Source organism: Salmo salar, chromosome ssa14 (genome assembly GCF_905237065.1).
Source record: "Salmo salar chromosome ssa14, Ssal_v3.1, whole genome shotgun sequence".
Classification (NCBI taxonomy): domain Eukaryota; kingdom Metazoa; phylum Chordata; class Actinopteri; order Salmoniformes; family Salmonidae; genus Salmo; species Salmo salar.
Window position 1 is genome coordinate 13693849 of NC_059455.1, and position 22661 is coordinate 13716509.

At 43.2% G+C, this 22661-nt stretch overlaps 1 protein-coding gene across 3 annotated transcripts in view; it reads right to left on the reverse strand.

Moving 5' to 3' along the window:
• LOC106568935 (calsyntenin-2) overlaps nt 1–22661 on the reverse strand; it is a 318303-nt gene that overhangs the window by 17153 nt on the left and 278489 nt on the right. For all 3 annotated transcript variants that reach the window (XM_014139780.2, XM_014139782.2, XM_014139781.2), the window contains 3 exons: nt 14852–15014; nt 12374–12540; nt 9152–9300 (listed from right to left, as the gene is read on the reverse strand). In XM_014139780.2, coding sequence (XP_013995255.1) covers nt 9152–9300; nt 12374–12540; nt 14852–15014 — 479 coding nt within the window. The remainder of the gene's footprint in view (nt 1–9151; nt 9301–12373; nt 12541–14851; nt 15015–22661) is intronic.

Here is a 22661-nt window from a genome sequence, read left to right on the forward strand (position 1 = left end):
AGTCCAGGATTATGAGGAAAAACATTTAGATCCACAACATTTATTCCATGGGAGAAAACTAGGTCCAGAGTATGACTGTGGCAGTGAGTAGGTCCAGAGACATGTTGGACAAAACCCACTGAGTCGATGATGGCTCCGAAAGCCTTTTGGAGTGGGTCTGTGGACTTTTCCATGTGAATGTTAAAGTCACCAAAAATTAGAATATTATCTGCTATGACTACAAGATCCGATAGGAATTCAGGGAACTCAGTGAGGAACACTGCATATGGCCCAGGAGGCCTATAAACAGTAGCTATAAAAAGTGAGTGAGTAGGCTGCATAGATTTCATGACTAGAAGCTCAAAAGACGAAAACGTCATTGTTGGTTTTTTTTGTAAATTGAAATTTGCTATCGTAAATGTTAGCAACACCTCCGCCTTTGCCGGATGCACGGGGGTATGGTCACTAATGTAACCTGGGGGTGAGGCCTCATTTAACACAGTAAATTCATCAGGCTTAAGCCATGTTTCAGTCAGGCCAATCACATCAAGATTATTATCAGTGATTAGTTCATTGACTATAACTGCCTTGGAAGTGAGGGATCTAACATTAAGTAACCCAATTTTGAGATGTGAGGTATCACAATCTCTTTCAATAATGGCAGGAATGGAGGAGGTCTTTATACTAGTGAGATTGCTAAAGCGAACACCGCCATTTTTAATTTTGCCCAACCTAGATCGAGGCACAGACACGGTCTCAATGGGGGAAGCTGAGCTGACTACACTGACTGTGCTAGTGGCAGACTCCACTAAGCTGGCAGGCTGGCTAACAGCCTGCTGCCTGGCCTGCACCCTATTTCATTGTGGAGCTAGAGGAGTTAGAGCCCTGTCTATGTTCGTAGATAAGATGAGAGCACCCCTCCAGCTAGGATGGAGTCCGTCACTCCTCAACAGGCCAGGCTTGGTCCTGTTTGTGGGTGAGTCCCAGAAAGAGGGCCAATTATCTACAAATTCTATCTTTTGGGAGGGGCAGAAAACAGTTTTCAACCAGCGATTGAGTTGTGAGACTCTGCTGTAGAGCTCATCACTCCCCCTAACTGGGAGGGGGCCAGAGACAATTAATCGATGCCGACACATCTTTCTAGCTGATTTACACGCTGAAGCTATGTTGCGCTTGGTGACCTCTGACTGTTTCATCCTAACATCGTTGGTGCCGACGTGGATAACAATATCTCTATACTCTCTACACTCGCCAGTTTTAGCTTTAGCCAGCACCGTCTTTAGATTAGCCTTAACGTCGGTAGCCCTGCCCCCTGGTAAACAGTGTATGATCGCTGGATGATTAGTTTTAAGTCTAATACTGCGGGTAATGGAGTCGCCAATGACTAGGGTTTTCAATTTGTCAGAGCTAATGGTGGGAGCCGTCGGCGTCTCAGACCCCACAACGGGAGGAGTAGAGACCAGAGAAGTCTCGGCCTCCGACTCCGACTCGCTTAATGGGGAGAACCGGTTGAAAGTTTCTGTCGGCTGAATAAGCGACACCGGTTGAGCATTCCTACAGCGTTTCCCTCCAGAAGCCATGAGAAAGATGTCCGGCTGCGGGGACCGTGCGAGGGGGTTTATACTAACGTTACTATCTGTACTTACTGGTGGCACAGACGCTGTTTCATCCTTTCCTACACTGAAATTACCCTTGCCTAACGATCGCGTCTGAAGCTGGGCTTGCAGCACAGCTATCCTTGCCGTAAGGCGATCGTTCTCCTGTATATTATAAGTACAACGACTGCAATTAGAAGGCATCATGTTAATGTTACTTAGCTTCGGCTGTTCGAAGTCCTGACGAACCATGTCCAGATAAAACCTCCGGGGATGAATGAAAAAAGTTGAGTGAGGAAAAAAGTTGAGTGAGGGAAAAAGTAAAAATATACGGTAATGAAAAAGTAAAAAACCGTCAGGTATCAAAGTAAGATCGGCAACAAAAACGCACAGCAGCGTAAACAAGTCTGCAAGTGACCAAAACATCAGCCAGGAAGCATAGGAACTGAGAAATGGTCTGTGATCAGTCCCTACACCCAAAGAAGGGCACTGCGTTCATCCACCTCTGGCCTGCTCGCCTCCCTACCTCTGCGGAAGCACAGTTCTCGCTCAGCCCAGTCAAAACTGTTCGCTGCTCTGGCACCCCAATGGTGGAACAAGCTCCCTCACGACGCCAGGACAGCGGAGTCAATCACCACCTTCCGGAGACACCTGAAACCCCACCTCTTTAAGGAATACCTGGGATAGGATAAAGTAATCCTTCTACGTAAATGTAAATGTCTAATGTACCCCTGACACAGGGATTCGGAGATATATGTCTCCATAGCCACTGTCTCCGCTTGCGACAGGGGATACACGTGACTCCTGGGAAGTGCAGCGTCTACCATGAGATTTATCGCACAATTCCCCTGTCGACGGGGTGGTAATTGAGTCGCCTTCCTTTTACAGAAGGTGAGAGCCAAATCAGCATATTCGGGGGGAATGCGTATGGTGGAGACCTGATCTGGACTTTCCACCGTAGTAGCACCAACGGAAACCCCTACACACCTACCTGAGCACTCTCGCAACCACCCCGTGAGAACCCTCTGTGGCCAAGAAAAAGTGGGGTTATGACTAATTAACCAAGGTATGGCCCAGCACCACGGGATACACAGGAGTGTCAATAAGGAAAATACTAATTTCTTCCTTGTGACCCCCCTGCGTCACCATACTCAAAGGAGCTGTGGCCTCCCTGATCAACCCTGACCCTAATGGTCGACTATCTAAGGTGTGAACGAGGAAAGGCACATCCACGGGTACAATGGGGATCCCTAAACTATGAGCAAAAGCTTGATCAATGAAATTCCCAGCTGTACCTGAATCTACTAGCGCCTTATGCTGGGAACGCGGGGAAAAATCTGGAAAAGTAACAGACACAAATATATGTGCAACAGAGGGCTCTGGATGAGAATGGTGCCAACTCACCTGGGGTGCTACCTCGATTCCCAGAGGAACCTACCCGGCACCGACCAGCAGTGTGACCTCTGCGGCCACATATGGTGCACGAGCGGGAACCCCCTCCAGTCTCCCTATGCACTCTCCCTCCCAGTTCCATGGGTAGAGGAGAGGGGGTGCGGGAGGATGGAACCACCAGACCCCGATCTGGACGCCGCGAGCAGCCAGCAGGTTGTCCAGCCGGATGGACAGATCCACCAGCTGGTCGAAAGTGAGGGTGGTGTCTCTGCAGGCCAGCTCCCGACGGACATCCTCACGCAGACTGCATCAGTAATGGTCGATCAGGGCTCTGTGATTCCATCCCGCACCGGCTGCCAGGGTCCTGAACTCCAGTGAAAAATCCTGGACGCTCCTCGTCTCCTGCCTCAGATGGTAGAGGCGCTCACCCACCACTCTGCCCTCGGGTGGGTGATCGAAGGCTGCCCGAAAACGGCAGGTGAACTCCTCATAATGGGCCAACGCCGCATTTCCCTCTCCACACACAGCGCTGGCCCACTCCAGGCCTCTCCCGGTGAGGCACGAGACGAGGGCGAAACTCTTCTCACGGTCAGTTGGAACTGGGTGGACCGTGGCCAGATAAAGGTCCAATTGGAGTAGGAAACCCTGGCAGCTCGCAGCACTTTTGTCGTACCTCTGAGGCATGGCTAGACGGATGCCACCGGGTTCAGGTTGAATAGGGGCGCTCCGGATAGACCCCGGTTGGGCTGGTGGAGGCGCTGGAAGTACTCCCTGTCTCTCCCAGCGGTCCATATTCTGGACAACGCGATCCATGGCGGCGCACAGATGGTGTAGCTTCTCCGCATTCTCCTGGATGCGCTCCTCCACCTCCGTGTCTGGGGTATCTTCTCCTGCTGACTTCAATATTTTGGACAGTGATTCTGTCATAGTCGTGTGTGTAGGTGGCAGGGAAGTCAGGCGCAGGAGAAACAAACTTGGTTAAACTGGAGTAGTTTTATTAACAAAAAACGAACTCCAAAACCAACGTATAAAAATAACATGGGTAAAAATAACCTGTCGCACACCGATACAACATACACGAGTACATAACATACAAACAATCACTGACAAGGACATGAGGGGAAACAGAGGGTTAAATACACAACATGTAATGAATGGGATTGGAACCAGGTGTGTAGGAAGACAAGAAAAAACCAATGGAAAATGAAAACCTGATCAATGATGGCTAGGAGACCGGTGACGCTGACCGCCGAGCACCACCCGAACAAGGAGGGGCATCGACTTCGGCAGAAGTCAACAAAGTACAGCGTGAAGAGTCTGAATACTTATGTAAATGTGATATTATTATTTTTAAAAATGTATACGTTTGCAAAAATTTAAAAAATCCTGTTTTACTTTGTCATTATGGGGTATTGTGTGTAGATTGAAGAAGAAAAAAACTATTTAATCCATTTTAGAATTAGGCTGTAATTGAACAAAATGTGGAAAAAGTCAAGGGGCCTGAATACTTTCCGAATGCACTGAACAAAAAATATAAACGCAACATGTAAAGTCTTGGTCCCATGTTTCATGAGCTGAAATTAAAAATTCCAGAATTTTTTTATGCACAAAAAACGAATTTCTCTCAAACTTTCGGTAAAACATTTTTTTTACATCCCTGTTAGTGAGCATTTCTCCTTTTTCAAGATAATCCGTCCACCTGATAGGTTTGGCATATCAAGAAGCTGATTAAACAGCATGATCATTACACAGGTGCACCTTGTGCTGGGGATAATAAAAGGCCACTCTAAAATGTGCAGTTTTGTCACACAACACAATGCCACAGATGTCTTAAATTGTTCAATTAGCATGCCGACTGCAGGAATGTCCATCAGAGCTGTTGCCAGAGAATTGAATGTACCATAAGCCACCTCCAACATCATTTTAGAGAATTTGGCAGTACGTCCAACCGGCCTCACAACCACAGAACACGTGTAACCACGCCAGCCCAGGACCTCCACATCCGGCTTCGTCAGCTGCGGGATCGTCTGAGATCAGTCAACCGGACGGCTGATGAAACTAAGGAGTATTTCTGTCTGTAATAAAGGCCTTTTGCGGGGAAAAAATAATTCTGATTGGCTGGGCATGGCTCTCCAGTGGGTGGGTCTGGCTTGCAAGTGCGTGGGGCTGCACCACTGTCCGGTCATGTGAAATCCATAGATTAGGACCAAATGAATTTATTTAAATCGACTGATTTCCTTATATGAACTCTAACTCAGTAAAATCTTAAAAATCCTTGCATGTTGCATTTATATTTTTGTTCAGTAGATCCTAAGGGCACCTTCTGCCCAGAGCGAGGAGCTGTCCTGCCACCCAGGCAGTCTGGGTAAAACAAGCTGGCCATCATCCAGGTTCATTACACTTTGAGAGGAGCAGAGTGAAGTCTCTCAGGATTAATGCCAACGCCGGCACCTAACGCCTTGAGTAATTACGCTTTTCAATGGTTGGTGAAAAGTGCTCTTCACTCACTCACTTATTAATTCATTTACTTTCCCGTGGTAATTAAGAATGGTCTTTTGTTTACATGATAACTGTCTGCTGCTTCTGGTTTACTAGCAAAACTAAATGTGTCACATTCGTGGTCTGTTTGAGCTGCTTTCCCATGGCAATTCCTTGCATTAAGACTCGGCCTAAATTAAGCACGTATTAAGACACATTGTTCTCCTTAACTACATACCAGGACTGGCTTGTAATAGGATGTCTGTATTTGTATGGCTAGGAAGTGTGTGTGTGTGTCGTGTGTGATTATGCTGATCTACGTAACTACCAAACAAACTCTGATTGGGAAGTGTGTGTGCATGCATGCGTGCAGTGTGCACCTGCAATCGTGTGTGTGTGTTTCTTTGGTTAGCACAATTGGCTGTAACTCCACAAAACAATTACCCCGGGAACGACATCAGTATAACTGCTAAAGAAAGTTTGTGAGGAGTAGCATGTCCCATACTAAACTAAACTAAGGGCCTCGCTAAATAAACGACATCTGACCAGCAAGGCGTTGCGTCCCAAATTACACCACATTCCCTACATAGTGCACTACTTTTGACAAGAGACTAGAGAATAGGGCGCCATTTGGGATGCAGTCGGGGCCTCTTGTCGTACGGAGCATTAAAGTGCCTGCTGAATAGGACAGGCCATCTCTCTGTATACGAGGCGGTTTGTTAGACTAAACCTATTACAGCTCCTGTGGCAGGAGTCCACTATCCACCACAGTCCAATTTGATTTGGCCGTCCCCCCTTACTGCTTAACTGTGAACAGAATACACACACACACACACACACACACACACACTTCACATTTTCTCTCCATCCTTTGTCATTCTCTCTCTTATTTGGGCCTACCTTTGTTTAGCAGTTAATTTCATTCCCCTATAGCTTCCAATTGGCTCCTTCATCCCCCCTCCTCTCTCCTGTAGCTATTCCCCAGGTCGTTGCCGTAAATGAGAATGTGTTCTCAGTCAACTTACCTGGTAAAATAAGGGTAACAAAAATTATATTACACGCTCAACCTTGTTCTTTCTCTTCCACTCTCACTTGGTCTCTTGTATTGGGCCTGTATTTCTTTACCAATACATTTAATTAACTCCTATAAGACTGCACAATCTCAGCATACCATCTCTTCCTTTACCTTTCTCATTAGGTAATGGCGCAAACACATGAGCTGTTAAAAACACTGTATGATGCTAAGTTTTCCTTTCTAAACTAAGTGCCCTCACACCAAAAGGAAGTATTACAATCCAATTCTTTGTTCTTGAAATGGTGACTAGAGGAGAGAGAGGATAACAGGAGAGAGAAGGATATTGACCGAGAGGTAGACAGAAAACAAGCCAGCCAGTTACCCACCCAGTCAGTCTTAACAGCACTATATTCCTCTAATGATCAACCTTCCTTCTCGTAGTGCTCTCTGGCGTGAGGAACCCTGACACAGCAGATTGCCTTTCATGGCCGTCATTCATATCCTCATCATCAGCAATTGCCACGTCGGCCCAGGCTACCACAGCTCCAAGGCAACCAGGGCGCCACGTCAACCCGGCTGTCCTCTCAGCCATTAACGAGGGGAGAGATAAAGAGAGGGAAGCGACGCTGATTAGCATATCAGACATGGAGAGAGCACAGGCTTAGACGGGCACACACACGCAGACACACACACACACAGCCTGGAACACACTAGACACTGATCTCGATGCCACGCCAGACGTATACACACACTGACCCTGAAGACACATACAGAGAAAGTAGAGCCTCGGATGCACAAACACCATGGACCGTATTGCTCACACACACACAATAGTAGCCTAAAACATTGATCGTTTTAGGCTTCTACATGATGCTGGAATTTCCCCTATATCCAACCTAGCCAGTGAATGAAAGTTTACAATGTAGGTGCACAGGTCGAGAGAAAAATTTGAGTAATCAAGGTGACAGACAGTGACACATTCAATACCGCCTTGCACACTCTTGCCTGCATCTAGCTGATCTAAGGTGTAATCATTAGTCCAGTGAAAACAGTTGCAAACAAAAGTTTCTATTGGACTAATTCATGTATGTTTATCCCCAATTAGTTCCGTTTGCTTCAAGTTTACTTTAAGGAACGTTTTAACAGAATCGGCAGAATGAATACACTCCTAATCACCCCAAACAGAGTTCCTTTTCTAGCAGCCACATTCAAACAGCATGATCTCTTTGCTCTTTGTAGAATTTCTTCTCACATCTACGCACTATTCTGTGACCAGGCGAAAAAACCTTTCCAAGCCAAACTTTCATAGCGTAACTGCTAGCTGCTACACACAGCCTACATCGTTGCCACCATAATAGCTAACGTCATAGTCAACATAGCTACTAAAACTAGTGTGGTAGTAAACACGCTACAATCATGAAGTACAATGTACAGCAAGCAGTTTAGCAGTTACACCGTCAGGCCCCCGGTGGCAATAAATTAATAAAACCAAAAGCTTACCTTGACTTGGAACATTTCCAGTGTTGGATAGCCATAGCCAGCTATCTAACATAGCATCCCTCTCTGTTTGAGCAGGGTGTTTGAGTAGGCTAAACTAGATGCAATATTTAACTTTTTGGCCGACCTGACCAGGTTCACATAGAAATATGTGTTATAGATCTGTCATTATCATTGAAAGCAAGTTTAGGTAGTGTTAGATCTGTTCTATGTGCGCTATTTCTATGCTTCTCGTTCTTACGTTTCGTTTTTGCGTCTTTTACTTTTGGTTTTGTACACCAGCTCCTAACAGTTGAAAATACAATATTTTTGGTTATGGAAAATATATTTCACAAAAGTTTAGATGGTACAATGATTCTCCACACTATACTTGCTTGTTTTGTCACAAACTGAAATGTTTTCTATAGTGCACCTTCAAGTGAAAGTGAAATAAAAAATACGACGAAATATAGCTTGCTCTCTCTCTCTCTTGCTTCTCCTTCATTTTTTAAGAAATAAAATTCAAGTTCAAATCTATTCACCTACTGTATTGTCAACTAATCACCACATTTTATGCACTGCAGTGCTAGCTAGCTGTAGCTTATGCTTCCAGTACTAGATTCATTCTCTGGTCCTTTGATTGGGTGGACAACATGTCAGTTCATGCTGCAAGAGCTCTGACAGCCCCCTTTCTGATTTTCTCAAATTTTTGCTTATGTTTGATACTGAATGTTATCCGATCTTTAGCCAAAACCTAATATTAGATAAAGGGAACACAATTTTTTTATACTTATTTCATTTATTTAATTACCAAAATCAACAATTCCCCTGTGTGAAAAAGTAACTGCCCCCTTATACTCAATTACTGGTTGTGCCGCCTTAAAAATGATAACTTTTTGAATGTTCCACAATTTGTATTTTTATGAAATTCACTGAGGAGGATGGTCCTTCCTCCTCTGAGGAGCCTTTACACAAATGATACTTGCATGTGTCACTGTGACCTTGTGGTCCTATATTTCAAAGGGGTTTAAATGTATGGTTGGGTGCAATAAATGTTTCTGTAGCCTATGTGAAAGCGAGAGAGAGACCGAGAGAGAGAGAGAGAGAGACAGAGAGAGAAAGAGAGAAGGTTGAGGAGTGTGAACATGTGTGTGTGTGTGAGACAGATTAAGTGTGTGCGTGCGCCCGCACACACATTGTTGGATTCCATACTCACTGTACGGTGGTGGTGATGTGTAGCCGTCTGAGGCCTGCTGTGGGGAACTGGCGTGAGTTGATGTAGGAGACCTTGCCCATGGCTGTGTTGACACTCTCCAGGTCCTCTCCCTCCATCACCAGCACCGACTGGGCTGGGTTAAAGTGAAACTGCACACACAGAAGAACACATGAATCAACTGATACAAGAGGGTAAGTGTCTGAGTGTTTCATGCACACAATACGTGACCAAAAGTATGTGGACACCTGCTCGTCGAACATCTCAATCCAAAATCATGGGCATTAATATGGAGTTGGTCCCCCCTTTGCTGCTATAACAGCCTGCACTGTTCTGGGAAGGCTTTCCACTAGATGTTGGAATATTGCTGCGGGGACTTGCTTCCATTCAGCCACAACAGCATTAGTCATGTCGGGCACTGATGTTGGGAGATTAGGCCTGGTTCACAGTCGGCGTTCCAATTCATCCCAAAGGTGTTCGATGGGGTTGAGGTCATGGTTCTGTGCAGGCCAGTTAAGTTCTTCCATACCGATCTTGACAAACCATTTCTGTATGGACCTCGCTTTGTGCACAGGGGCATTGTCATGCTGAAACAGGAAAGGGCCTTCCCCAAACTGTTGCCACAAAGTTGAAAGCACAGAATCGTCTAGAATGTCATTGGAAGCTGTAGCGTTAAGATTTCAATTCACTGGAACTAAGGGGCCTAGACCGAAGCATGAAAAACAGCTCCAGACCATTATTCCTCCTCCACCAAACTTTACACTTCGCAATATGCATTCGGACAGGAGCGTTCTCCTGGCATCTGCCAAACCCAGATTTGTCCGTCGGACTGCCAGATGGTGAAGCGTGATTCATCACTCCAGAGAACGCGTTTCCACTGCTCCAGAGTCCAATGGCGCAGAGCTTTACCCCCCTCCAGCCCACGCTTGGCATTGCGCATGGTGATCTTAGGCTTGTGTGCAGCTGCTCGGCCATGAAAACCTATTTCATGAAGCTCCCGACGAACAGTTATTGACCTGTTGTTGCTTCCATAGGCAGTTTGGAACTCTTTAGTGAATGTTGCAACGTGCTATGCACTTCAGCACCTTTGGCAGTCCCGTTCTGTGAGCTCGTGTGGCCTACTGCTTCGAGGCTGTGCCGTTGTTGCTCCTAGGGCTGTTACAGTGACCGTATTATTATCACACCGGCGGTCATGACGGCAGTCAAATTCCACGTGACCACTTAGTCACAGCAATTAGGCTTCTCCAAGTTCTGATGCTGCTGATTGTCATTAGTAGCCTATCGAACGTGCTAACTGCTGGTACTCAGCACTCTTGTCCCTCTAATCACTCTGATGTCAATGCAAATGTAATCGAAAATCTAATCAAACACTTCATGAGGGCCCATTGTCATGGAAATTCAGTACTGAGAAAGACTTGGTAATTTCTTCAATCAATCATCTCTATTTAATATCGATTAATTATCGCAATAATGAAACCGTCAGCCCAACAGTCTTGTTCTGACTGTTAGGCTGAGAGCCTACCCTTTACACACAATGCACAGTTTATATAGCTGATACCAAGATTGCTTAGTCAGTCATTTCTAGCCTTCCCATAAGCCACCTTGGTTATCTACACAGCATGGTGTTTTACTTAGTTTCCCAGATACCAGGAAGATGAGACAATGAGGCATTGTTCTACTCCTCTCTATCCCAGTTACAACTCCCCTACATCCTGTCACTGGAATGCCAGCTGTAGGTTTTATCACCAGGAAGCTAGAGTGGACGCCACACACCTCAGAATTAGCAGGACAGAAATATCTCACTGTTTAAGTAAATAATTGTTACATATCCAACAAATAAGGTGAATACATACTTTTTCTGTCACACCATGAGCTCATGTTGTGCAACATTTCTATAGGCTGTCACGTTGGCATGAAGGCTCGGGAGACAGATGCAGGAATGTGTAATAGTTTTTTTTATTTTGCACAAATTACGGCGTGCCGTGTAAAGGCACGGGGATGAAGACCAAACAAACATGTAACAAAAACACAGGGTTGAAACCCAAACAAAAGAGCGAGGAGAACCTTGAACAAATAACACACAAGCACAATGATTAACACACGGGATGAGACCCGTAATCATCTGCACAATCCACAAGGGCACAAAAGCCCAAAACACACAGCACAGGTACTCACACGCACCAACGGAAATAGTAACAATAATCGACAGCACCATGGGGAACAAAGGGCACATATATACAAATACAATCAGTGGGAATAGGGGCCAGGTGTGCGCAATGAAAGTTCCAGAAGGATTCGTGACATTGGCTATGCAAATGCAGAGAAAACAGAGTTTTGATGGCCTCTAATAAAAACAGGAGGAACCCATCAGCTTTCTATAGGCTAGGCCTACTATATTTATTCCTCAACTTTCCTAACATGAACATTTTGCTTCACTTTCAACAGGAGTGTAGCCTACCTGGCTGGCATGAAAATGAACCACGGGAAAAGCGTCCTCCATTCGCTATTTAAGTGCATAGATTACATGTTTTTTTTCCGCATGCCCATGTTCCGAGACAGGCGCATGATAATGGTCAATTTCGAAATCAAAACTAATACCACACATATATTATTGAGTATATGTAAAGAATAGTTTGATGAGTGACAATATTAGCCTATCACTTGTGAATGATTTATTACCACTTGTGAATGTCGCCCAGTTTGAGCATTAAGGTAATAAACAGCGCATACCACTTTTTTTGCCGACTTTTTCAAATCATAGTTGCACACCTATGCTTCCCAGCCCATAGGCCTATATGTTTTGATAAGCTTTGTATCACAACTAAAGTGGCCAAATAACTTCTTAAAATGAAGCACATTAATCCTCTTTATAACCGGTGAAGAGCCTAACTGGCATACTTAAGCAGCGCGTGAAGTTTGAAGTTTGGGGGAAATCATTTTCAGCATAAAAATGCAACTTTATAAGAGAGCCAAGAGTGTGCAAAGCTGCTCATCAAGGCAAAGGGTGGCTACTTTGAAGAATCTAAAATATATTTGGATTTGTTTAACCCTTTTTTGGTTATGACATGATTCCATATGTGTTATTTCATAGTTTTGATGTCTTCCCTATTATTCTACAATGTAGAAAATAATAAAATAAAGAAAAACCCTTGAATGTGTAGGTGTGTCCACACTTTTGACTGGTGCTGTATAGTGTATCTGTGTGTGTTTGCCCCAGTGACTCACCTTGATATCCTTGCCCAGGCTCTCCAGTGAGTTGATGTCCAGTCCTTCCTTACAGGCCTGTAGACAGGAAATGACCTTCTGGGTCTCTATCTTGCCTGGCCGGATGGTCAGACCTGACAGACTGCCCCGGAAGTACTGGGTGAACCGCGGGGTGGACACCTCACCACCTAGGGAGGAGAAGAGGAAGGATGGGACATCCTGTTTTTTTTGTTCAGATCAAAGGTGCAATATTGTACAGTCAAGTGGTGGACAATGATTGTCTTCTCCTTAATCTGTTCTGATCTGAAAGCACAGTGCAATGAAAGCAATATGGAGAATGCCTCTATTATAATAGTAGGAACATGCTTTGGTAATTCTTAATTTTACAGTATTTTACTTTATTTACTTAGTTGAAGCTAGAAATAACACTATAGTAAAAGAGATGAACCTATATAACTTACCTTTCAACAAGACTAAGCTATTTAAACAATGGCTAACACAGTTACCTTTGTTTTCGCATCACTTCCTAGTAGGCCTAAACATCAAGTAAATACCAACTGAAACAGGACTGTGAAATAAAGACAGTAGCGTGACTATGGAAATGATAGCCCGTTTTGTTTATCAGCTTCCATCTGCTCTCCCCACTCTTTTTTAAAGTGACTTTCAAAACAACAAAATAAAATGTCCAATCTGAGGTAGATTTGGGCTCAGAGCAGAGGGACACTAGGCCTTCAATAAAAAAGAAATATCGTCGTCTTTTTTAAGGCAAGTGTGTGTTTTTCTTCTTTGATTCACTGGCAGATGGTGCTGGCAGTTTGCTAGTTGTTAACGGTCCCCGAGCCGTGTCTCTTGCTGACATACTCAAGTGTTCTCGCCGCCGCCTGCACCAGCCTGGTTTTTTATTATTTTATATTTTCCCAGACAGATGTTATCAATTAAGTGTTGTGGCACCGAAGCACAGAGCGAGAGAGTGTGTTTTCGGGCTTATTTCAGTCTCGTTCCCCCAAAGAGGAGAGTTTGAACAAGAAGACATTCAGTGCTAACATATGCTATTTTTACACACCTGGCTGCATAGTATTTACACCTGCAGTAAGGAAGATAGCAATTAAGTTGAAATGGATTGTTTGAACAAGTTGTATTTGGAAATTTGAGAAGGTTCATGATTTTGTTTATGGTTAAGGCCAGCCAGAGTTGATCTGCCCTAAACATCCCCAGTAGTTACATTGCACAGCAAAATTGCTTGTCTACTCTCCATAAGAAGAGCACCGTTCAGAGCAATCTCAGTAAATGGTTTCCTCATGAAAATGGACAAATCAAACCATATTCTGTTGTTCTCGTCACAAGTCACACGTCTTGTTTTGCTTTGGGCGCGCTAAGGTCAGGTCTGGGGCCTTTCATTCCTTGTGTCTCTTCATTACATTACGTTGTTGATTGCGTGCAGGGTGGTTGGGGGGGGGCGATGAAAGAAAGGCAATCCTGTTCACTAATGGTCTGCAAAGTTATCAGTTGCAGCTTAGTGAAGCTTAGAGCAGCTTCATTGGGATGTAATAGCCAGAGAACTTGTACTCCATTCAGGCTGGCTTAATCCCTTCTTCAGGGCTTTCTCACACAATCACAGATTCATGGAAAGAGAGAGGGAAAAGAGAAAAAAAAGAGAACTGCAACCAGGAGCCAGATGAAAATAAATTCAAATGACACCGAAATGCCGTTATGTTGGACCTCGAGCGTGGCTCATGCGATTCAGCGGTATCCATCTGTCCCCCAGCTAACACATTTATATAATTATTATTTCGATCATAAAAGCAATGTTAAGTAGTGCTTCTTCATTCAAATGGATTCATTAGTCCCCTCTTTTCAAGCGGCTGGAATTGACAGCCTGTGTTTCCTGTTTGATGTCTCCAAGCTTGATCCTCTTGATCCTCTTGAGCGTCTGTCTGTCTGTCTGTCTGTCTGTCTGTCTGTCTGTCTGTCTGTCTGTCTGTCTGTCTGTCTGTCTGTCTGTCTGTCTGTCTGTCTGTCTGTCTGTCTGTCTGTCTGTCTGTCTGTCTGTCTGTCTGTCTGTCTGTCTGTCTGTCTGTCTGTCTGTCTGTCTGTCTGTCTGTCTGTCTGTCTGTGCGTGCTCCTGCTACAAGCACTCTTAGTCTTAAATTTGGGAGTGTTTAATCACTGTCCTGGACTGGATAAGGGAAACTGACTCATCCCTATGGTAACAGGCAAGGCATTCTGAAACATAAAATACTACGTGACTACCTAAAGTCCGAGTCAATTGAAACCAATAAGCAGTTGCTTCTGGGATACGGAAAACCACATTATTCTTGGGCTGTGAGGAAACATGTCTAAATCAAAGGAAAATGATGTGACTCCTCCCTCCCTGTTCCTCCCCTTATTTTACAGAAACAAATACAGAAATTCTATAGGTACGCTGGGCATATTAGGACAGCCTCAGAGTCACAAAGAGTTGGTATGGACACCGGACCCTATACAGGAGTCTATAATGACCTTGCCAGCAGGCACCCACTGTCAGCTGGGTGTCAATTGATGAGGGATGGATGGGCCAATCGTCGGTCACCAGGTAGGGTTCGTAGGTTACGCCATCTACGAAGAGCGTCACGGCAGGGAACTCCACGTTGATCACGTAGTAGTGCCACTCCTTATCACAGATCTGTAAGACATAGGGACATGCTGTTAGCATTGAGTTAAACCAATGAGCTGTGTAGCTCTGGGTTTGTTGAGAAGTTAAGCACAGTATTTGTATTTATTATGGATCCCCATTAGCTGCAGCCAAGGTAGCAGCTACTCTTCCTGGGGTCCAGCAAAGTTAAGGCAGTTATACAATTTAAAAAACATTACAATACATTCACAACAGATTTCACAACACATTAAGTGTGTGCCCTCAGGCCACTACTCTACTACCACATATCTACAGCACAAAATCCATATGTACGTGTGTATAGTGCATATAGTATTGTGTGTGTGTTTGTGTCTCTTCACAGTTCCCGCTGTTCCATAAGGTGTATTTTTATCTGTTTTTAAAAATCAAATGTATGGCTTGCATGAGCCACCCTGTTCTGAGCCAATTGCAATTTTCCTAACTCCGACTGAACAGTAGTCCAGGTGCATCAAAACTAGGGCCTGATGGACCTGCCTTGTTGATAGTGCTGTTATGAAAGCAGAGCAGCCCTGTATTATTTACAGACTTCTCCCCATTAGCTACTGTTGTATCAATATGTTTTAACGATGACAGTTTACAAATCGAGGGTTACATCAAGCAGTTTAGTCACCTCAACTTGCTCACTTTCCACATGATTCATTACAAGATTTAGTTGAGGTTTAAGGTTAGGTGAATGATTTGAAATATTTTGGACTATCTTATTCCTTGCCACCCATTCTGAAACCGACTGCAGCTCTTTGATAAGTGTTGCAGTCATTTCAGTCGCTGTAGTAGCTGATGTGTATAGTGTCGAGTCATCCGCATACATAGAAACACTGGCTTTACACTTACTTGTGTAAGGGCTGTGCTTGTTGAATTACTTCCCTATAAGCGTGCTGAAAGTCTGTTGTCAATTTGTTTACTGTAAAATAGCACTGTATCTGGTCAAACAAAATGTTTTCCAAAAGATTACTAAGGGTTGTTAACAGGCTGATTGGTCGGCTATTTGAGCCAGTAAAGGGGGTTTTACTATTATTAGATAGCGGAATGACTTTTCCTTCCCTCCAGGCCTAAGGGCACACACTTTCTACTAGGCTTAAATTGAAGATATGGCAAATATTAGTGGCAATATCGTCTGCTATTATCCTCAGTAATTTTCCATCCAGGTTGTCAGACCCTGGTGGCTTGTCGTTGTTGATGGACAAAACTTTTTTTTTTTACTCGTCCACACTCACTTTACGGAATTCAAAATTCCAATGCTTGTCATTTGCCAAAATGTCTAAAAACCTGATTTTGCTTTGTCATAATGGGTTATTATGTGTAGATTGATGAGGGAAAAAAAACAACTTGATCAATTTTAGAATAAGGCTGTAACGTAACAAAATGTGGAAAAGTCAAGGGGTCTGAGTACTTTCCAGATGCTCTGTATACTTGGATGTGTAATGTCAGCGTTTGTTGCTGGAAAGTTTGTTAATCTTGCCACCTGATTCAATGAATGACAGAGCTGACTTTTCTAAAGTGCTCCAAAGCTTTTTACTATCATTCTTTATGCCATTTATGTTTGTTTCATAGTGTCGTTTTTTCTTATTTTTATTCAGTTTAGACACATTCTAAATGTGCCCTTATGTTTGCCAAACGGTTGTGCAGCCAGACTTATTTGCCATTCCTTTTGTCTCATACCTCTCAACCATACACTTTTTCAATTCCTCATCCATCCACAGAGATTTAACCGTTTTTACAGTCATTTTCTTAATGGGTGCATGCTTATTAGTGACTGGGATAAGCAATTTCATAAATGTGTCAAGTGCAGCGTCTGGTTGCTCTTCGTTACACACCACGGACCAACAAATACTCTTCACATCAACAACATAGGAATCACTACAAAATGTATTGTATGACCTCTTATACACTATATTAGGCCCAGCCTCTGGAACTTTGGTTTTCCTAGAAATGGCTACTGTATTGCGATCGCTACATTTCTGCAACATTAGTAAAACTGTGATCAGTACATGTTGATGATTTCATTCCTGTGCTGTTTGTAACTAGGTTGACTGGTAACCTGAACCAGGTTGCAGGCACTAGTTACAGTTTTAAGCTTTCTCTTGAGTGGGCAGATTGATAAAAATCAGTCAATATTTAAATCACCCAGAAAATATCCCTCTCTGTTAATATCACACACATTATCAAGCATTTCACACATATTATCCAGATACTGACTGTCGGCACTTGGTCTATAGCAGCTTCCCACCAGAATGGGCTTTAGGTGAGGCAGATTAATTTGTAGCCATATTACTTCAACAGTATTTAACATGAGATCCTCTCTAAGCTTAACAGAAATATGGATCTGAATATAAATGGCAACACCTCCACCTTTGTCATTTCTGTCTTTTCTGTAGATGTTATAACCATTTATTGCTACCGCTGTATTATCAAAGGTATTATCTAAGTGAGTTTATCTAAGTGAATGTCATCTGTTACTAGCAAATTATTGATTTCATGAACCTTGTTTCTTAGGCTACATATGTTAACGTGTGCTGTTTTTAGCACTTTTCTGGAATGCTTGATTGTTTTCATTGGTTTACCAGGAAGCTTAGCAGGAGGTAGACATGTTCATGTTATTTATGTTAGTGCAGGGTGAGCTGCACACACTGGACTTCCTACTAGGGCACACCGCCTCAGTGCTAACAGTATTACTCTGGTCCATAGGCACATGATTACTGCATACAATAGCTGTGGGATCAGCCGAGGCATTCTGGGCAGTAAGAGGGACATACATTAGGTTACTAACGTTGTGTCTTCCAACACCCTGGTGTAATGTACAGTCATGGCCAAAAGTTTTGAGAATGACACAAATATTAATTTCCACAAAGTTTGCTGCTTCAGTGTCTTTAGATATTTTTGTCAGATGTTACTATGGAATACTGAAGTATAATTACAAGCATTTCATAAGTGTCAAAGGCTTTTATTGACATTTACATGAAGTTGATGCAAAGAGTCAATATTTTCAGTGTTGACCCTTCTTTTTCACGACCTCTGCAATCCGCCCTGGCATGCTGTCAATTACCTTCTGGGCCACATCCTGACTGATGGCAGCCCATTCTTGCATAGTCAATGCTTGGAGTTTGTCAGAATTTGTGGGTTTTTGTTTGTCCACCCGCCTCTTGAGGATTGACCACACGTTCTCAATAAGGTCTGGGGAGTTTCCTGGCCATGGACCCAAAATATCAATGTTTTGTTCCCCGAGCCACTTAGTTATCACTTTTGCCTTATTGCAAGGTGCTCCATCATGCTGGAAAAGGCATTGTTCATCACCAAACTGTTCCCGGATGGTTGGGAGAAGTTGCTCTCGGAGGATGTGTTGGTACCATTCTTTATTCATGGCTGTGTTCTTAGGCAAAATTGTGAGTGAGCCCACTCCCTTGGCTGAGAAGCAACCCCACACATGAATGGTCTCAGGATGCTTTACTGTTGGCATGACACAGGACTGATGGTAGCGCTCACCTTGTCTTCTCCGGACAAGCTTTTTTCCGGATGCCCAAAACAATCGGAAAGGGGATTCATCAGAGAAAATTACCTTACCCCAGTCCTCAGCAGTCCAATCCCTGTACCTTCTTGACACCAGGCCATCCTCCAAAAGTCTTTGCCTCACTGTGCATGCAGATGCACTCACACCTGCCTGCTGCCATTCCTAAGCAAGCTCTGTACTGGTGGTGCCCCGATCCCCAGCTGAATCAACTTTAGGAGACAGTCCTGGCGCTTGCTGGACTTTCTTGGGCGCCCTGAAGCCTTCTGCAGAAATGCAGTGGAAATGTTTTTGGGGGATTCAGTTCATTTGCATGGCAAAGAGGGACTTTGCAATTAATTGCAATTCATCTGATCACTCTTCATAACATTCTGGAGTAGATGCAAATTGCCATCATTCAAACTGAGGCAGCAGAATTTGTGAAAATTAATATTTGTGTCATTCTCAAAACTTTTGGCCACGACTGTACATTTGCTGAAGCATTACGACAACTCAGCGACACAATGGTAGGGATTAACTGAGCTGGGCTTGGGTCATTGATAAGTCATTGTCCCAACGCAGCCTTATAATGCTGTGAAAGGATCCAGGAACACAATTGATTTGGGTGGATGTTTAACTAGAGGTAGCTGTAACAGGGTGAAGATTACCCAGATACTGGGAAGCAATTTTAAAGGGGAACATCACCCACTGATTTGGCCAGATTTTTTGGCTTGTGTGAATGATAATCACATTCACATACTTATACATCATTGGATTCAATAAGATATAATACTGTAACAAACCAGCCCATAGACATGGTGCAAGCACTTCAAAGTTGGTCACTTCTATGGGGACTGTGGTTAGTGCACTTGCCTTGGGAACTGATGTTTGTGAGTCCTTAGGTCAGCCCCACAAATTCATTGCAATATCATAATAATGAATGCACCTGGGTTTCACACTTTACTATCTTTCATATTGCTGTGGACAATATTTCATGAATTAACTACTTATTTGCGGTTATCATGAAGCCCAAATCCAATAACGCTTGTTTGGCAGTCTCCCTCCCTCCCTCGGTAATGAAAAACACATTAAACTTCATTCAGATTCATCCCGCTCCCCTCTTGATCATTTGGTTGTCTGTTTCGGGGTAATTAATTAAGTTTAACTTTAATGAGTCGCTCATTAAGGGAACATGGATTTACGAGGGTTGTGTCTGGGGACCGTCGCAAAACTTTTTCATCAAGCCTAAAACACTCGCTCACCTTTGGTGGTTCAGTCTCCCCAGGAGCAGAATCAAAGCCTGTTAAATCCAGCCCAGCAGTCAGTCAAGCGCCAGCCAATCGAAAGGACATTGACCCAGCTCAGCTCTTATAATAGTGTTCTGTTTCCCCCCTGGCGAGTATCTAGTGCTGAGACAGTTCCAGGGAGAAGTTGGCCCAGATCGCTGATCTTGGATCAGCTTACAACTCCCCAACTGGGAGTCGTAACTGTCAGGGGGTAGGTACATCGCAAAACTGACCTTGGATTAGAGGTTAAAGGGAGATTGAGTCTTACATGGCTGAGCTCTATTGTGGAGGGAGATAACTGTCAAATAGCAGTAGTACAGTACTATATGATTGGACATGTCTAGTGGTTCAGGGATAGAAGCCCCCAAGCACAAAGCTAGGATCAACCCATTATCATTAGGAAGTACAACACAGACATTGCCTTAGATCAGAAGTTGAGGGGTAACTTCATTCTATTATATGAACTACATGGAGGGAGTTTGCTGTCAAACAGTCTAACAGTGTGTTTGTAGATGTCTCCCTAGTGCTCTGAGGGGTTTATCATTCAAGTAATGCCCTCTCATGCTGCTACTGATTACCAGTGAGCCATGAACAACCTCTCCCCTCAGTGCACAATGCAGGCAGGAATGGCTAACTCCTTCCCTGATGCCTCGCACACTCAGGAAGCCTTTCATGCTCACAAACTTGAGGCATAATTGTAAATGTTTTTTTTAATTTTTAATTTTTTTTTAATCAGGGTGAGCAATACCGTATGAGGTTCCTCGCTGTCGTTAAACATGTACAAAAATCTATCTGAAATGCAGCCATACACATCAACACCTATACTATAGCCTACTGTGGCCTACGAACATTAATTGCCTATAATAATCAGATGTAAAGACAAGATGAAAAGGACAATAGTGAGGTAGAAAACCACGCAAAAAAACGCTGCCCATGATTTTTTTGATCTACAGTATAAACCATATTATCGAAAAAAGAGGACATCTTAAGATTTCTAGTAAACCTAAGGTTACAAATCAACTGTCAAAATTGAGTGCAATCGTGACCTGGGGTGGTCCAGCAGTTAGGGCTGCTGCCTTCAGCATGCACATATAGGCCATATTGTGTCGGCGTGGGTTCGATTCCGGCCCATGCCCTTCTGGCACAAATAACTAAATTCCCCGATTGACTGGATTTAGTTACACATTTCAAATATGCACAGTCCAGGGATATTTTACTCCCGATGTTGATAAATGGCCATACCAGACACATCATTTTTTTTAAAAGACAGTTATGTTTAATGGATAATATACAGTGCCTTCAAAAAGTATTCACAATCCTTGACTAATTCCACATTTTGTTGTGTTACAACCTGAATACATGATTATTATTTTTATTATCCATCTACATACAATACCCCACAATGACAAAGTGAAAACATGTTTTTAGAAATGTTTGCACATTTATTGAAAAATACAGAAATATCTCATTTACATAAGTATACACACTCCTGAGGCAATACATGTTAGAATCACCTTTGGCAGCGATTATAGCTGTGAGTCTTCTGGGTAAGTCTCTAAGAGCTTTGCACAGCTGGATTGTACAACATTTGCATAGTATTCTTGAAAAAATTCTTCAAGCTTTGTCAAGTTGGTTGTTGATCATTGCTAGACAGCCAGTCAAAACTGTAACTAGGCCACTCAGGAACATTCAATGTCATCTTGGTAAGCAACTCCAGTGTACACTGAGTGGAAAAAACATTAAGAACACCTGCTCTTTCCATGAAATAGACTGACCAGGTGAATCCAGCTGAAAGCTATGATCCCTTAATGATGTCCCTTGTTAAATCCACTTCAATCAGAGTAGATGAAGGGGATGAGACAGGTTAAATAAGGATTTTTAAGTCTTGAGACAATTGAGACGTGTCATTCAGAGGGTGAATGGGCAAGACAAAATATTTAACTGCCTTTGAACGGGGTATGGTAGAAGGTGCTAGGTGCACCAGTTTGAGTGTGTCAAGAACTGTAACGCTGCTGGGTTATTCATGCTCAACAGTTTCCTGTGTGTATCAAGAATGGTCCATCACCCAAAGGACATCCAGCCAACTTGACACAAATGTGGGAAGCATTGGAGTCAACATGGGCTAGCATCTCTGTGGAACGCTTTTGACTATGTTTATTAAGCTTTCAACTCTGAACCATTCTTGGTGAACCTTACCGGTGACAAGCATACCCATAACATGATGCAGTCACCATCATGCTTGAAAATATGAAGAGTTGTACTCAGTGACGTGTTTTGTTAGATTTGCTCCAAACATAACACTTTGTATTCTGTATTCAGGACATAAAGTTAATTTCTTTGCCAATCTCTTTGCAGTTTTACTTTAGTGCCTTATTGCAAACAGGGTGCATGTTTTGGAATATTTTTGGGTCATTCCAAAATTGGAGGACAATTTAGGCATTAAAGTAAAACACTTTTGAAAAATGAACCCTTCATTTTATCATTTTCTGTTATGTATTTAAGAAAAACAGGTAATAAACCGTCAAATAATTTGATTCGTCAGGCTCAGGCATCAAAAGTACTTTTTAATGAGATCTTTCATTTGTTGTGTGATATGCTTGGCGCAAACCTGTTACGAATACTCAGGAACCTGAAAAAAGTATATTTTTAAATATTGTTTAATAAATCCTTTACCATTAAGTAAAGAAAGTCACATTCACATTGAATACTCATTTAATTTCAGAAACTTTTGAAATCTATCTTGCACAACTTTTCAATAGCCAATTTTAAAAAACTAATTTCAGTATTTATTTTCAAATATTTCCTCAAGTAGATTATGCATATAATCATTCAAACTATTAAAAGGACAATAGGTTAAACCCACGTGAGCTG